At 44.0% G+C, this 18,387-nt stretch overlaps 1 protein-coding gene across 1 annotated transcript in view; it reads right to left on the bottom strand.

Annotated features, from left to right (window-relative positions):
* Positions 1–18,387, bottom strand: part of ttc29 (tetratricopeptide repeat domain 29) — a 480,386-nt gene that overhangs the window by 378,127 nt on the left and 83,872 nt on the right. The window contains exon 4 of the mRNA XM_072568671.1: positions 466–689. Coding sequence (XP_072424772.1) covers positions 466–689 — 224 coding nt within the window. The remainder of the gene's footprint in view (positions 1–465; positions 690–18,387) is intronic.

Raw genomic sequence — 18,387 nt, 5'->3', positions numbered from 1 at the left:
ACAAATGCAAAAGAAAACACCCATTCTATGATTGTTTCTTATTTTCACAGTTGGTAGCTAACATGAAATAACATTATATCACTAACTATAGCTTTAATATTTTCTTTCTTAAGAATGCATCTGCACATATATTTAGACAACTATTGTCACAATTCCAATGCTATTCTTTACATATAATCTTCAGGATGAATTTCTTATCGATATGAAATAAAGGAGATTGCCAAGCTTTAGACATTCATTCATGTTATTAATGATACAGAATGGAAACCATGGAATTGGGTAGGTAAAATGTCCATGTCTCAATGCATATTTAGTTACCCTACAACATGTTATACATTAAAGCTTTGTCAAGTGAAGCTTTTATGTGCAAATTTTCAGAAATGTCATTAATTGTTACCTGAAGCCATTTTCATTCTCCTTCAGACAAGCATTGGTGCTGTCAATACCTGTGACTTCCTCATTTACCTGCTCTTTGAGCTGCCTCTGCCCTGATCAGGAAATACTGAAGATGATCCAGCTTATCATGTTGCTTGTCCAGAGGTTCCTCCATCCATATGTCTGACCCAGGTCCTGAGGCCTCCCTTACAGCATTCCAGTTCAGGATCAGATTAGTGAGTTCTGAAAAGGACCTATGATAACCCTGCCGAAGCATGTCTAAACAGATGTTATGTTTGTGCGAATTCCTATAACTGGGATTTAAGAAGAGAAATGTGTTAAATGCTTTGTTTTTTCTTTGAATGTATTATACCTTTACAATCAATACAGAACATCTTAATTTGCATTAGGTTGTTATTATATTCCAGTGGCTGGTTTGGCACTGATAGGTGTAGGTTGTAATGCAATTTTATAGGTAACAATTATCTTAACAATTGCACGATGTCTAGCCTTCTGATAAACTAAGCTATGAGACAACACTGTACATGGCAGATTTCCAATAAAAAGCTAGAAGAAAGTGTAATTGATCACTATTTCAAAGAAGAAATTTTCTGCATCAGTATCACAAATGAAGATTAATACGTCACAATGTACCAATCGGGTACATAATGGATGCAGGAGCTAATACTAACAAACTAGCTTTTCTCCCATCATTAACAGTAAACTATTTTGATTAAAGCACAGTGCATTACTTTTAATAAAGCTATTACATTTTTACTGATTTAAATCTAAAATATCTGTTGTGCACTGCTGATAAAAGGCACATTTTGTGGAAACTTACCATCTTGCATGCATCAGGACATTTGGCAAGAATTGAAGGAAAAAAACAATATTTCTGCTGCATTCGAAAGGAATGCTGATTGGTTTGCAAGTGGACTCTGGTTGGTAGAGGCATTGCCATGGAGAAAGCACTCATTAATACGAATTGATAATAGCCAGGCTTAGTTTATATTTTAAACTAGGCAGATTGACTCTGACTAGCCAGGGCACTGCCCTGAGAAATGAACCAGCAAATAGTTGAAAAAGGTACAGTAAGTTCACTCTGTTTGTAATTCCATTAATAGGATGCTGTAATCAAGCTCATAAATATTTTGGCCTTCACACCAATGAGTAACATGGTCAATTTTCTCTAGAAATTTCATGGCTGCTCCAAGGTTCCACACATGGTGATTCTGGAGGTCATTGCCATGCATAGACCTTGGAGGCCAGAGCAACCAGAAACAAAAGTAGAGGAATTGCTGAACATTGTATTTTAATTTCAGTGCCAATGTGATACCAGGTATGGAGGCCATATATCGCAAAGACTAGTGAATCACATCAAACAGTACATTCCTTTGGGTGTCCACAATAGACCTTATTGACCAAGTATTGACCTTATTCAACCAGTTCACACTTGCAAAATATGCAACTGTGTTTAATTAGACATTTACTTGGTAATCTTGACTATGAGGACAGCGGTTGACAATGGGCTCACAGTATGGTGCACATGCAGGCACTGGAAGCTATATACATTAATACACAGTGCCTTGAACGGACATGTACACACACTGCGCCTTTTCTAACTCAACAAAATTGGTGATAGCCATTTGCGGATTCATTTCTCAGGAAAATGCCATGACCAATCACAGTCAATCTGCCTGGTCTAAAATTTAAACAAAGTTTGGCTATTATCCATTAATCAGCATTAATGGTGCATTTTCCATGGTAATGCCTCTATCAATCAGAGTCAATTCACCAAAGAATCAACACTGTTCTCTTGTGCAATATTGTTTTTTCGCCTTGAATTTGTGTTTTTGTAAGCTGTCCTAATGGGACAAGATGAAAAGCTTAAATAAAATCTGCCTTTTTTCAGCAATATTTAAGTTCCGTACTGTCAAATGAATATATCTATTGTATTTTAAATATATTAAAATATGAGTATGGATCAAATACTGCATTGAAAGGTTCTATAGATAGTTCCATGTTAAAATTCTCACATCTGGCTGTGATGTTTCCCTATGCTACTTTTGGCAGTACTCTTACAGATATTGCAATAATGGTCTGGATTTTATGGTCAGTACAGAATCCAGAGTGCTTGCTGCTGACTCTAAAAAATGCCCTGACAGATTAAGCGATCTGTCTAGAATGAAAACTCTTACAGTTTCGACACACAACTAATTATTATGTAGTTTAATAGGGATTCCCAATGTAAACCTGTGGTGATATGACTAAATTGACCAAGCAGCTGATCACATTAAAGAATTTACACACAAAACCAGCCAGAAAATGAAAAGCACTATTGATCCAACGTTTCTTTTTTCAGATTTTATACATCATGTAAACATCTTGATATATTGGGGGTTAAAATATAAAATGAAATGTTAGGAACAAACGTTTTTGAAACATTTTAAAAAGACTTTCAAAACTAGAAAATCAATTATAACGGAATCATTTAACAGCATCCTACAATTGTAAGATTTCTTTTCAGTCTTATATTTGTTGAGAGCATTGTTACTTAGAACATGGGTTGAAAATCCAGTTACATCTCAATGAAGAAGGCTCAACTTCTTACAATTTCCAACAAAAATGTGAAGCATAAAAGGGGACGTTCCCACCAGATTAACAGTGGTATTGTTGCTAGTCTATTAATTGAGAGGGAAAAAAGTGAGGACTGCAGATGCTGGAGATCAGAGCTGAAATTGTGTTGCTGGAAAAGCGCCGTAGGTCAGGCAGCATCCAAGGAACAGGAGAATCGACATTTCGGGCATGAGCTGTTCTTCAGGATTTCCTGAAGAAGGGCTCATGCCCGAAACGTCAATTTTCCTGCTCCTTGGATGCTGCCTGACATGCTGCGCTTTTCCAGCAACACATTTTCAGCTATTAATTGAGAGGCACAGGTAATGTTCTGGGGAACCTAGGTTCAAATCCTATAGTGGCAGATGTTGCAATCTGAGTTCAATAAAACTCTAGAGTTAGAAGTTATGACCATGAAACAATTGCCAATTGTTGGGAAAAAAAGCCAATAGGAAAGGTGAGGAGGGTTATGAGCCAGAAGCAGACAGGTTTAGTTTGGGATTATGTTCAACATGGGCTGGTTGGACCTAAGGATCTGTTTCCGTGCTGTATGATTCTTTGACTGATGTCCTTTAGGAAAGGAAATCATCTGCCACCCTTATTTCGTCTGGCCTACATATGATTGCAAATACACAATATGTGGTTGACTGTTAACCACTCCTTGTGGGACAAATAGGAATGGGAAATTAATGCTGGCCCAGCCAGTGATGCCCACATCTCAAGTATGACATTTTTTTGTTAAAGACGTTATAGGACATGGAATAAAAGAGCAGCATGCAGAAAAATGGCCAAAGAATAGGAAACAAAGAATAATCACTAATTTCAAGCTGACAGAGGTTTGCAGTGAAGTTTTCCAAGGGTGGCTTTGGGAACATTGCTTTCCTCTATATAATATTGTAGATCTTGGTATGCAGGGATCAGTTGTATATGACTCAAAATTTGGCAGAATTGTAAATTGTGAAACAGCATAGAACTTCTAAAGGACATTATTAGGTGGCAGATGAAGTTTAATGCAGAGAAATGTAACATGATGTATTTTGGTACAAAGACAGCATAACATAAACGGTACTATTCTAAAGGGTGTACAGGATCAGAGAGAAGTGGTGTGTACATACTTGTAAGTGGTGAGACAGGAAGACAGAACTGTTAGTAAAGCATACAATATTCTAAACTTTATAAGTGGAGGCCCAGAATTGAAGAACAGGAAGGTTATGATGAATTTATAGAAGACAATACTTACACCTCTGCTGGAATATTGCGTATAGTTCTGGGTGCCACACTAAAGAAATGTGAATGCATTGGAGAAAGTGGAGAACAGGTTTCTGAGAATGGTTCAGGGAATAAGTCACTTCAGTTATGATGAAAGTTTGAAGAAGTTGGGAACGTTTTCCTTGAATTTTTTGCCTTGAATTTGTATTTTTGTAAATTGTCCTAATGCGGCAAGATGAAAAGCTTAAATGAAATCTGCCTTTTATCAGCAAAATTTAAGTTCCGTACTGTCAAATGAATATATCTATTGTATTAAAATGTAAGCATGGATCAAATACTGCATCGAAAGGTCTATAGATACTTCCATGTTAAAATTCTCACATCTGGTTGTGATGTTTCCCTATGCTACTTTTGGTGGTACTTTTACAGATATTGCAATAATGGTCTGGATTTTATGGTCAGTAGAGAATCCAAAGTGCTTGAAAAAGTTAAGTGGAGAACTGATAAAAGTTTTCAGAATCACAAGGTGTCAACATAAACTAGATGGGGTAAAAACTATTCCTGCTGATAAATGTGCTCTGCAAAAGATGTAATTCAGAGGTGAGAAAAAAATGTTTTCACACAGTGTGTAGTTAAGGTAATTGGTTAATGTCCTGCCTGGAAGTGTAGTGGAGGCTGGTTCAACTAGGTATTTAAGATGGCATTGAATGATTATTTAAACAGAAACAATGTGCAGGGTTACAGGGAAAGGCAGGAGATTGACAAAGTTAAAACTCTCTGACAGCCAGTGAAGCTAAGTTGAACCAAATGCATAATGACAATTCTGTGATCTGCTGGGAAAGTCTTAAGTTTTATAGTTTATCCCTTCGTCTGCCATACTCCAGTTATGACGTTGAGGTGCTGGTGTTGGACTGGGATGGACAAAATTAAAAATCATACAACCCCAGGTTATTGTCCAACAGTTGATCACTTAGCCCCCACTATTTAGTTTATAGCACCCTCAGACATTAAATATGTGATTCCCCAGAACCGACCCCAGCAAGGTTCAAACAAAGGTTGTCTTTTGGTATGCCTCTTACTTTCCCAATACATGTGACAGTACCCCTTTCTCACGCACCTATCTTTGAGCCAACCATTCAAGTCTCTAATTTTGCATGCCCTATGCCAATCTGGGTGCAGCTTGGATAATAACCCAGGGAACATGACCTTTGAAATTCTGCTTTTTTAGTATATTCCCTAGTTACTCATAGTCCCCAAGTAGAAACTCTATTCTATGTCTAACTATGTCATGTCTCTAGATACAGATACAACTATTAGATCCAGCCCTCCCACTTTAAGGTCTTGTTCAGTCTACAGCATATATCCTGAATCTTGACACCAGAATGTTGCTCTTGTTGCACAGAACTATGTCAATCTGCCTGAATTTACTGTTCTGTACTGCCACTGCATCCTTGTTAATTTTCCTCACTTGAATGGTTTCCTGTTGCATGGTGCCACAGTTAATTCAGTCATCCACCTTGCAGACCCCATTTTCATCCACACAGGTTGCAAGAACAATTGCAAAAGACTGAGGTGCCTTCTCTATTTCAACTTTCTCGATTCTCTTACCTGACTTACACTCCTGTCTCCTGATATTAAACAAATTTGATGGAACTATCCTATGGAATATGAGGACGTTTTGGAACAAATTGTCCAAATAAATGTTCCCTTCGTGATTTGTTGCAGTTTCTGTAATTCAGCATTAAACTCATGGACTCTGAGCTAGACTTTGTTGAGCTCCAGACCCTTATGTCAGACTATCTGCCATGGTACACACAGGTACTCATTAATTCATCACTCAACAACTGCCACACATACCTGTCCTGCTATCTTATATACGTTCTAATTTATTGTGCTTCATCTATAATTAATAAACTCTGCAACTCCCAAGAAGCTTGAGCACTACCAGAGAACCTTACTACTAATATTAAAACCTTACAGTTACTAATACATTATACAAGTTTGAAAGATAAACAAGCAAAACAATAACCAAAAACCAATGAAGCAACCTCTTTCCCTGTGCGATTTTCAATTTTTCTACGGAGTTCTCATCAGATTTCTGCCTCTCATGGCACTTAACTCTTGCCAGGTCTCTCTTTCTAGTTAATCTAAGGGAGCCTTAGACAAGCCTGTGCTGTTCATTATACAGACATCTATTTGAACATCAGCAGATTCTGAAGATTTATGTTTGGTCTCTACATTCTGTCATGCAAGTGTTCCACAGGATAGATTTCCAACATTGGTCATTCACTTCTGACGAGGAGGAGGAGGACCACTACCACACTTTACTACTGCCCCCCCACCAGCAGAGATACTCACATCAGTTAGTATGCCTTCTGTAGTGACTGTAACGCGGTCAGCCAGCTGGACCTCATACAAAATGAGCTCCCTGATTGGGGCTGTTATATTGATCTAGTCAGGGAGCTCTAGCTGGCAGAAGGTTGAGAGTCAGGGTTACTGACACTTTAGCGCCTGAATCTGCACGAGGCAGTACTAGAGTCAAGGACTGTTCATTTGTAAATAAGGGGTGACTTGATGATGGAATACTGGGGCTCTGTAGAGTTATTTCAGTGGCAACGAGAGTAAAGCATGATCTTGAAGAAACTTGCTCTGAACAGTCATCATTTACTTGAGGTAAGCATTTTCAAAAGGGCGAAATCAGAAGGCTGGAAAATGAAGGAACCATCAAACCAGTCCAATTCATGGTATGAACAGCATCGCACATACCAATTTTGAAGTCCGATGGGTCAGTTTGCCTTTGTGGGGATTTTGAACAAATACTAAATCGCTTTTTTTGCAGTTGGATAAATACCCAATCTCTCCAATAGAGGATTTAATTGCAAAGCTGGCAGAAGGTCTGTCCTTCACAAAACTGAACATGAGCAAAGCTTACTTGCAATTGTGCACAGAAGAAGATTCCCAGACATATGCTACAAGTAAGACCTATACTGTACCAATATATGAGACTGCCATTCAGGATATCGTCTGCCTGTTCAACTTTTCAACAGACAATTGAGAAGATTTTGCATGGTCCATCTCAGGTTGCCATTTGGACAGCACTGCTTTGATGACAGCCTGACAAGAGGGAAAATTAATAAGGAATACATGCAGAACTTGAATATAGTCTTAAGGCATTTTTCTAAGGTACGTGTACATCCAAGAAGGGAAAGGTGTGTGTTCAGGCCCCCTAAGTGACCTACTTGGGCTACAGAGGCTCCAAGACCTGGTTAAACTTACTGGAAAATAAAGTGAGGGCAATCAAAGGTACCCGGTTCCCATGTCTGTCCAGGAGTTTAGATAATTTCTTGGTCTGATAAATTATTATGGCAAGTTCATACATAACCTGGTAGCTATTCTGACACCTTTGCATCAACTCCAAAAAAAAAGTGAGTGTTAGAAATAGTCTCAAAGACAAGCCCTAGCTTTCAATGAAGTAAAGAAACAGCTAACATTCTCTAAGGTGTTGGCACACTTTGATCCCAAGAAAGATGTGGTACTGACATACGATGCCCCCCCGTATGGCATCGGGGTGGTATTACTTCGTAGGTGGACCAACAGAGATAAACATCCACCAGCCTATGCATTCAAGTCATTGGCTATTACAGATAAGAATAAAAAGGATTGGCAGTCACATTTGCAATCAGGAAATTCCATCAATACGTTTATGGTCAGAAATTTATGATAATCAAGAACTAACAACACCTATCTGGCTACTTAAAGAGGACAAGGCAGTGTCATCCATAATTTTGGGATGCGTTCAGCAGTGGGCTCTGACACTATTTGCTTAAAATTATTAGTTACATGTTTGGGAGGCCAAGTAACGAATGTGGATGCTGGATTAGTGGTGCTGGAGAGAGCACAGCAGTTCAGGCAGCATCCGAGGAACAGCAAAATCGACGTTTCGGGCAAAAGCCCTTCATCAGGAATACAGGCAGAGAGCCTGAAGCATGGAGAGATAAGTGAGAGGAGGGTGGGGGTGGGGAGAAAGTAGCAAAGAGTACAATAAGTGAGTGGGGGAGGGGATGAAGGTGATAGGTCGAAGGGGGGAGGGTGGAATGGATAGGTGGCAAAGAAGATAGGCAGATAGGACAAATCATGGGGACAGTGCTGAGCTGGAAGTTTGGAACTGGGGTGAGGTCGGGAAGGGGAAATGAGGAAACTGTTGAAGTCCACATTGATGCCCAGGGTTTGAAGTGTTCCGAGGCGGAAGATGAGGCGTTCTTCCTCCAGGCGTCTGGTAGTGAGGGAGCGGCGGTGAAGGAGGCCCAGGACCTCCATGTTCTCGGCAGAGTGGGAGGGAGAGTTGAAATGTTGGGCCACAGGGCAGTGTGGTTGATTGGTGCGGGTGTCCCGGAGATGTTCCCTAAAGCGCTCTGCTAGGAGGCATCCAGTCTCCCCAATGTAGAGGAGACCGCATCGGGAGCAACGGATACAATAAATGATATTGGTGGATATGCAGGTAAAACTTTGATGGATGTGGAAGGCTCCTTTAGGGCCTTGGATAGAGGTGAGGGAGGAGGTGTGGGCGCAGGTTTTGCAATTCCTGCGGTGGCAGGGGAAGGTGCCAGGATGGGAGGGTGGTTTGAAGGGGGGCATGGACCTGACCAGGTAGTCGCGGAGGGAACGGTCTTTGCGGAAGGTGGAAAGGGGTGGGGAGGGAAATATATCCCTGGTGGTGGGGTCTTTTTGGAGGTGGCGGAAATGTCGGCAGATGATTTGGTTTATGCGAAGGTTGGTAGGGTGGAAGGTGAGCACCAGGGACGTTCTGTCCTTTTTATGGTTGGAGGGGTGGTGTCTGAGGGTGGAGGTGCGGGATGTGGATGAGATGCGTTGGAGGGCATCTTTAACCACATGGGAAGGGAAATTGCGGTCTCTAAAGAAAGAGGCCATCTGGTGTGTTCTGTGGTGGAACTGGTCTTCCTGGGAGCAGATACGGCGGAGGCGGAGGAATTGGCAATACGGGATGGCATTTTTGTAGGAGGTGGGCTGGGAAGAGGTGTAATCCAGGTAGCTGTGGGAGTTGGTGGGATTGTAAAAACTGTCGGAATCAAGTCGGTCGTCATTAATGGAGATGGAGAGGTATAGGAAGGGGAGGGAGGTGTCAGAGATGGTCCAGGTAAATTTTAGGTCAGGGTGGAATGTGTTGGTGAAGTTGATGAATTGCTCAACCTCCTCACGAGAGCACGAGGTGGCGCCAATGCAGTCATCACTGTAGCAGAGGAAGAGGTGGGGAGTGGTGCCGATGTAATTACGGAAGATGGACTGTTCTACGTAGCCAACAAAGAGACAGGCATGTCTGGGACCCATATGGGTGCCCATGGCTACCCCTTTGGTCTGGAGGAAGTGGGAGGATTCGAAGGAGAAATTGTTAAGGATGAGGACCAGTTCGGCCAAACGAATGAGAAGGGTGGAAGGGTACTGTTGGGGACATTGGGAGAGGAAGTAACGGAGGGCTCAGAGGCCCTGGTCATGACGGATGGAGGTGTAGAGGGATTGGATATCCATGGTGAAGATGAGGCACTGGGGGACGGGAAAACGGAACTCTTGGAGGAGGTGGAGGGCATGGGTGGTGTCTCGACCGTATGTGGGGAGTTCCTGGACAAGGGGGGATAGGACAGTGTCGAGGTAGGTAGAGATGAGTTGAGTGGGGCAGGAGCATGCTGAGATAATGGGTCGGCCAGGGTGGTCAGGCTTGTGGATCTTGGGAAGGAGGTAGAATTGGGTAGTGCAGGGTTCCCGGACTATGAGGTTGGAAGCTGTGGGTGGGAGATCTCCTGAGGTGATGAGGTTCTGTATGGTCTGGGAGATGATGGTTTGGTGATGGGGGGGTGGGGTCATGGTCGAGGGGGCGGTAGGAAGAGGGGTCCTCGAGTTTGCATTTGGCTTCAACGGTGTAGACGTCAGTGCGCCAGACTACCACTGCGCCCCCTTTATCTGCTGGCTTGATGGTGAGGTCGGGATTGGAGGGCTGCGCATTGTGAGGGTGAGAGGTTGGAGTGGGGGAGGGGAATCGACAGGTTGAGGCAGTTAATGTCCTGGCGGCAGTTGGAAATGAAGAGGTCAAGGGTGGGTAATAGGCCAGCACGGGGTGTCCAGGTGGATGCAGTGTGCTGGAGGTGGGCGAAGGCATCCTCGGAAGGTGGGCGGGAGTCCTGATTGTGAAAGTAAGCTCGGAGGCGGAGGCGGCTGAAGAAGTGTTCGATGTCATGACATGTATTAAATTCATTGATGCGTGGACAGAGGGGGATGAAGGTGAGTCCTTTGCTGAGGACTGATTGTTCGACCTCAGTGAGGGGAAGTTCTGGAGGGATGGTGAAAACTCGGCAGGGCTGGGAGCAGGGATCTGGTGTGGGTGTGGAGCTGGGAGTGGGTGTGGAGCCGGTAACTGGAGTGGGTGTGGTGGTGGGGGGAATGGGGGTGGAGTCATGAGCAGGGGTGGTGTTCCCCTCAGGGTTCTGGGGGGCGGGGATGGTGACAGTGGGATCTGCGGGGGGGGCGTGTCAGCAGAATGCAGGTGAGTGGCGTTGTTGGGGGCGGAAGTGGTGGCAAACACGGCAATGGGGGGGGCGGAAGTCACTGAGCGTGTGACGTCAGTGATGATGTGAGGGGCGGAAGTGATGTCACGTGTGGTGCATGTGGAATTGTGAGGGGTGGAAGTGGCTGTGGGAGTGGCCGTGATGGGGGCGGAAGTGACATCATCAATCAGCGTGGGGGTGGCAGCTGCACCAGCCGCATGGCTAACGGTGTCCAAGCAGTTCCAGAGGCCAGGGGAATGTTTGAGGAGCGCTGGCTATGGAGGTGGGTAGATAAAAGGTTGTTGTACTTACAGTTTTTGATGTTTGAGATGGAGTTGACATACTGTTTGTTGAGAGTATGAATTCTCCTGAGGATGTAGTCAGCATCAAGTCAGCAGATAAAGGGGGAGCAGTGGTAGTCTGGCGCACTGACCTCTACACCGCTGAAGCCAAACACAAACTCGAGGACCCCTCTTCCTACCGCCCCCTCGACCATGACCCCACCCCCCATCACCAAACCATCATCTCCCAGACCATACAGAACCTCATCACCTCAGGAGATCTCCCACCCACAGCTTCCAACCTCATAGTCCAGGAACCCCGCACTGCCCGGTTCTACCTCCTTCCCAAGATCCACAAGCCTGACCAACCTGGCCGACCCATTGTCTCAGCATGCTCCTGCCCCACTCAACTCATCTCTACCTACCTCGACACTGTCCTATCCCCCCTTGTCCAGGAACTCCCCACATATGTTCGAGACACCACTCATGCACTCTACCTCCTCCAAGACTTCCGTTTCCCGGCCCCCAACGCCTCATCTTCACCATGGATATCCAATCCCTCTACACCTCCATCCGCATCTCGTCCACATCCCGCACCTCCGCCCTCAGACACCACCCCTCCAACTGTAACAAGGACAGAACGCCCCTGGTACTCACCTTCCAACCTACCAACCTTCGCATAAACCAAATCATCCGCCAACATTTCTGCCACCTCCAAACAGATCCCACCACCAGGGATATATTTTCCTCCCCACCCCTTTCCGCCTTCCGCAAAGACCGTTCCCTCTGTGACTACCTGGTCAAGTCCACGCCCCCCTTCAATCCACCCTCCCATCCTGGCACCTTCCACTGCCATCGCCGGAATTGCAAAACCTGCGCCCACACCTCCATCTAAGGCCCGAAAGGAGCCTTCCACATCCATCACAGATCCACATCCATACGATCTCCTCTACATTGGGGAGACTGGACGCCTCCTAGCAGAGCGCTTTAGGGCACATCTCCGGGACACCCGCACCAATCAACCACACCGCCCTGTGGCCCAACATTTCAACTCTCCCTCCCACTCTGCTGAGGACATGGAGGCCCTGGGCCTCCTTCACCGCTGCTCCCTCACCTTCCACCTCGGAACACTTCAACACCAGGGCATCAATGTGGACTTCAACAGTTTACTCATTTCCCCTTCCCCCACCTCACCCTAGTTCCAAACTTCTAGCTCAGCACTGTCCCCATGACTTGTCCTACCTGCCTATCTTCTTTTCCACCTATCCACTCCACCCTCCCCCCTCCAACCTATCACCTTCATCCCCTCCCCCACTCACTTATTGTACTCTATGCTACTTTCTCCCCACTGCCACCCTCCTCTCACTTATCTCTCCATGCTTCAGGCTCTCTGCCTGTATTCCTGATGAAGGGCTTTTGCCCGAAACGTCGATTTCGAAGCTCCTTGGATGCTGCCTGAACTGCTGTGCTCTTTCAGCACCACTAATCCAGAATCTGGTTTCCAGCATCTGCAGTCATCGTTTTTACCTAGCGAATGTGGATGCACTGAGCCACTTCCCATTAGCAGAAACACCGCTGATGGTAGCCCCAATGGAAGAGTCTTCATCCAGAATCTGGGGCAGAGAATATCACATACAGCAGTCCCATGCAACCATAGTTTGAGTCATTTCACTGGGTGCAAGACAATGTGTAGCTTTTATAGCTTGATGGAAACTGTGTTCCATGTTAACATAGAGTTTCCATTTGCAGCCCCTCTTTAGTTTTTTGAAGAGGCCTTTCCTTAGGCTTTGGTTGCACTTCAGTCCCATGCTCATGATCTACAGGCAACTGGTGTGGGGTAGGGCAGACAAGTCCTAGATCCTAGGTCTGCTGTTGGGCTTGGCAAAATTGGCCATCAATAGATACAGGCAGTAGGTCACAGAAGGTCTTGTTGTTCCTGACTGTGTGCCCCTCTTTCACAATTACATCTGTTCTCAGGTGTCCCTGGAGAAGAAGCATGCAGTGCTCATAGGCACTGTCAAGGTCTTTCAAAACCAGTGAGCATCATGGAGACTGGAATGCATCCTTGGTCCCAACAACGCCATTTTGATTTTAGATTCATAGAATCCCTACAGTGTGGAAACAGACTCTTCAGCCCAACAAGTCCACAATGACCCTCCGAAGAGTAACCCACCTTGACCTATTCCCTTACCGTATTATCCTATATTTACACCTGACTAATGCACCTAACCTATACATTCCTGGACACTATGGGCAATTTAGCATGACCAATTCACCTAACCTGCACATCTCTGGATTATGGGAGGCAACCAGAGCACTGGGAGGAAACCCACGCAGACACAGGGAGAATTTGCAAACTCCACACAGACAATTGCCCAAGACTGGAATCAAACCCAGGTCCCTGGTGCTGTGAGGCAGCAATGCTAACCACTGAGCCACCATGCTGCCCCACTTTGTTTTACCGTTTAGTTCTGTGAATATCCATTCGACATTTTCAATTCTGTTTGACTTCAAATTGACGCCCCTGTAGGGGCTGCTTCACTATTATTTATTTATTCGGCATTTTAACCCCTTGTTGTCCCTGTCCCAGGAGTGTTTGATAGGGGCAGAGTCGAGGGAATTTTATTCCCTGTTCACTTCTTGTCTAAAAGAATAGAGTGAGCTTTACTCGGCATTTAAGCTTGTGTTGTTCCTATTCCAGGAGTGTTTGATGGGGATGGCAATGAGGAGACTTTCCAATTAAAACAGCTGGAAGGTATTACATCATCTGGACGAGATCCCATTCATAGCCAACACAGAAAGATCCGATTCTTCTCAAACTGAAACAATTAGTGTTAATGGGAGGAATGAAAGATCTGTTAGAATTAAAATCTTTTTGGACCAGGACAGACCAACTCAAAGTGAAGGATGGTATATTGTTATGGGGAGCGAGAGTGATTGTCCCGAGCAAAGGTTGCTGTCAAATACTGACTGAACTCCACCAGGATAATCCAGGGGTCCCCAAAATGAAGATGTTGGCAGTGAGTCAGGTCTGGTGGCCAAGCTTGGATGCAGGCATAGCCACGTTGTTAAGGCAGTGCCCTGAGCATGAACAAGTACAAAACTTTCTGCCAGCAGTTCTCCCTACAACTATGGAATAGCAGGGTAAATCCTGGACTCGGTTCGAAGTCCTTTCATGGGTCCAATGTTCTTAGTCATTCTACACGCCCACTCAAATTGGTTGGACATCCATATAGTTCATTTGTCAAACACTGGGACAATGATAGAAAAACTGCAAACATCTTTTACAGCGTACAGGGTACTGGAAGTGTTGGTCACAGGCAACGCCATCGTTTACCAGCAGAGAATTTTGTAATTTCTTTAAATTGAATGGGATTCAACACATAAGGACAGCTCCATGCCACCCATCATCTAATGGCCTTGCAGAAATAATGGTCCAAACTTTGAAGGTCAGATCGATAAAATAGCCTAACAGGTAGACAACTCCACACCAGCTTAAGTCTGATCTTTCCACCAAGCTAAAGACATAGCTTGATATAGGGGACAAAGTTTGGTCCAAGTATCACACAAATGGCCCCACATGGGCAAGAGGCAGGGTCAATGTAAGGTCAGGACCAGTTATGGATAAAGTTTGGGTAGGTGCGAATAGGTCCTGAATAAGTAAGTATGAACAGCATCCCTAGAGTGTGGAAACAGGCCATTCGGCCCAACAAGTCTCCACCACCCCTCTGAAGAGCATTCTACCAAGACACATGCCCTCTCCCCCCTCCCTGTAACTCTGCATTTCCCATGGCTAATCCACATCCCTGCACGTTGAACAATTTAGTATGACCACTCCACCTAACCTGCACATCTTTTGATTGTGAGAGGAAACTGGAGTACCCAGAGGAAACTTATGCAGACATGTGGGGAATGTGCAAACTCCACACAGACAGTCTTCTGAGGATGGAATTGAACTGGGTTCCTGGCGCTGTGAGGCAGCAGTGCTAACTAAAGCCGCAAATTCACAAAAGGAGTGGGAGCAAAAAGTGCCCTGTCCCTCAGAAGATTCAGAAATGCTCTGGAACCCATTGGTTCATCCCCTTTGTCAAACATTGTTGAGTCCTTTAAATCAGACATGGGCATGATGGAAGTAGCTGCCTGGATGCCTTTGCTTCTAGAAGGAAGTAGAAGTCTTCCAAAGTTTTCCTAACACAACAGACGAGCTCCTGTGTGCTACACATTACCTGTGCCAGAATGTGAGTCGGAGGAACCTGACCTGGTGCTAAAACACCACAGGAGGGTTTCAGAAAACTGTTCAGCCTATGTCCATGGACTCAGAAAGGGAGGAATGTAGTAATCGTAATGAAGCCAACCAGTTGGACTTCATAGAATAAGAATTGCCTAATTGGGATTGTTAATCTGGTCCAATCAGGGAGTCCTGGTTGACATAAAAGGTTGAACGTTAGGGATACTGACACTCTGGTGCCTGACTCTGTATGAGGTAGTCAACGACTATTCATTTGTCAATAAAGGGTGACTTGGTGACAGGATACCAGTCTCTGTACAGTTTGTTCATCTTTACTCATAGATTTGGAGTCATAACCTGGTGAGATCATCACACACATTTGTCCAACTAGCTACTGGTAGTTGTGACCACTGAAGAAACTAATATTTGAATTAACAAGGGAGGCCATGCTAATATTGAAGATATGATATGCCTTTGGTGTCTTCAGGAGTTTACAAATGCTGAGGGCTCAGCCAGAAGTGCGTAAAGATGTGGTGGAGATTCTAGTAGCTGTGTGCACTCTGGCTGGGATAGTAAAGGAATCCATCCAAAGATTTGACTACAGCAGTTTCTGAAAAATTGGTAATGTTCCTGAAAAGCCAGAGCCTGCAAACTAGTTAATAGCTCCAGGCATACGTGCAGGAGTGGCATGGACAAGTTGGACCAAAGGGTCTCTTTCCGTGTTGTACATCTCTATGACTCTAAATCACACATTTGCATTAAAACTGAATTAATTCTCAATCCTCAAGAATCATATTGCTACATCTTGTCCATTAGATACAAAGGGAAATGATAAGGCAAGAGTTGGACAAGACACAAAAAATCTCGTCAAGCACCTTACAGAGCTCAGGTTAGCAGAGTGATGTGAGGATACCTTGCATTTGGAGCTGCTAGCTTCTGCTTCTCAGGGCTCCACTGAGAACATTGAGTGTGGACAGTAGTTCCTCAGTCACTCTGTCAGTGTCCTATGCTTCAAGTTGCTGCTCCTTCCACTGTGCAGAAGCCAGTCACCATGCTGGCCACTAAGATCATCCCAGGCCAAGGGGAATTAAGAAAATACAATCAATACATTTAGATGTACTGGATGAATATATTGATAAGAACTGATCATTTTGACCCAAAGCCTCAAAGCATGAAGAGAGATCCTAAACTGTTCTTCTCTCGAAATAAAAACTTTAATTTCTTCAATTTTGATGTTAGACATTCAAGAGTAAATGAAATAATAAATGTTATGCTTTAATTTTCTATCTATAAGACTTGTTAACAAGAAATAGAACAGAATTGATTTCCTCCCCCAAAGGCTGGAAAAATACATGCTCGCAATGCAAAAAGCGATTTTATAATTTGTTTACTGTTTAAAAAAACTATACATTGTTATTTCATTTCATTTCTTGCTGGATTAAAAAAAGGCTATTATTATTCAGAGTGGACCAGTTGGCTACTTGCTGAAATTTTCAGTGCCAGAAGTCTCACATCACCAGGTTATAATCCAACAGGTTTATCTGAAATCATAAGCTTTCAGAGAACCACTCCATCATCAGGTGAAGTACACTTGAATTACCTCATCCAGGTACCCTGACATGTAACTGAGGCATCTGATTATTGAATAGCTTAAATTAATCAGCTTTGAAATATCTTCTCAGTCTGCTTTTTAACATGAGAACAGAGAACAATTGAGATCTCCAGATTCAGTAAAACCTGTCTTTAGTTTCAGCCTCTCCCTCTCCCAAAACCTGGCTTCTAGGCAGAAATTTCAAAAGGCAAGGACTAATTAGGGATAGTCAACATGGCTTTTGTGCATGGGAAAGCATGACTCACAAACTTGATAGAGTTTTTTTGAAAAAGTAAAAAAGAGGATTGAAGAAGTAACAAAAAGGGCTGAGGAGTGGCAGATGAAGATTAATTTAGATAAATGAGAGGTGCTGCTATTTGGAAAATCAAATCTTAGCAGGACTTCTCCACTTAATGGTAAGGCCCTGGAGAGTGTTGTTGAACAAAGAGACCTTGGAGTGCGGGTTCATAGCTCCTTGGAAGTAGAGTCGCAAGTAGATAGGATAGTGAAGAAGGCGTTTGGCATGCTTTCTTTATTGGTCAGAATGTTGATTACAGGAGTTGGGAAGTCATGTTGCTGCTTTACAGGATGTTAGTTCCGTCACTTTTGGAATACTGCATGCAATTCTGGTCTCTTCCTATTGGAAGTGTGTTGTGAAACTTGAAAGGGTTCAGAAAAGATTTACAAGGATGTTGCCAGGGTTGGAGAATTTGGGCTATAGGGAGAGGTTGAATAGGCTGGGGCTGTTTTCCCCGGAGCGTTGGAGGCTGAGGAGCGACCTTATAGAGGTTTACAAAATTATGAGGGGCATGGATAGGATAAATAGACAAAGTCTTTTGCCTGGAGTCGGGAAGCCCAGAACTAGAGGACATAGGTTTAGGGTGAGAGGGGAAAGATATAAAAGAGATCTAAGGGGCACCTTTTTCACGCAGAGTGTAGTACGTGTATGGAATAAGCTGCTGGCGGAAGTGGTGGATGGTGGTATAATTGCAACATTTAAAAGGCATCTGGATGGGTATACGAATAGGAAGGGTTTGGAGGGATATGGGCTGGATGATGACAAATGGGACTATATTAGGTTGGGATTTCTGGTTGGCATGGACAAGTTGGACCAAAGGGTCTCTTTCCATGTTGTACATCTCTATGACTCTAAATCACACATTTGCATTAAAACTGAATTAATTCTCAATCCTCAAGAATCATATTGCTACATCTTCAACTGATCCTGCATTCAAATTCCTATGAAAAGAGAACTCTTCCAGATAAGCCAACTGGAAGATATTGAGTTAATAGAACGAAAAACCAAAATTTCTGCAGAAACTCAGCATATCTGACAGTATCAGTGGAGACAGAAACGGAGTTAAGGTTTCAAGTCCAGTGGCCTTTCTTCAGAACTGACAGCTTCTAGGAAAAAGTGGTATATATCCTGACAACAGCAGTTTAGTGAGGGGAGCAGGAGGAAACAGATAGGTGGACAAAGCCCACTGAATAAGTGATATGTAGAGATGGAGCTCAGAGAGACAGAGACAGCGACAG

This window comes from Chiloscyllium punctatum, chromosome 1 (assembly GCF_047496795.1).
Source record: "Chiloscyllium punctatum isolate Juve2018m chromosome 1, sChiPun1.3, whole genome shotgun sequence".
Taxonomy (NCBI): Eukaryota; Metazoa; Chordata; class Chondrichthyes; order Orectolobiformes; family Hemiscylliidae; genus Chiloscyllium; species Chiloscyllium punctatum.
This window is presented reverse-complemented; position numbering and strand designations above follow the sequence as displayed.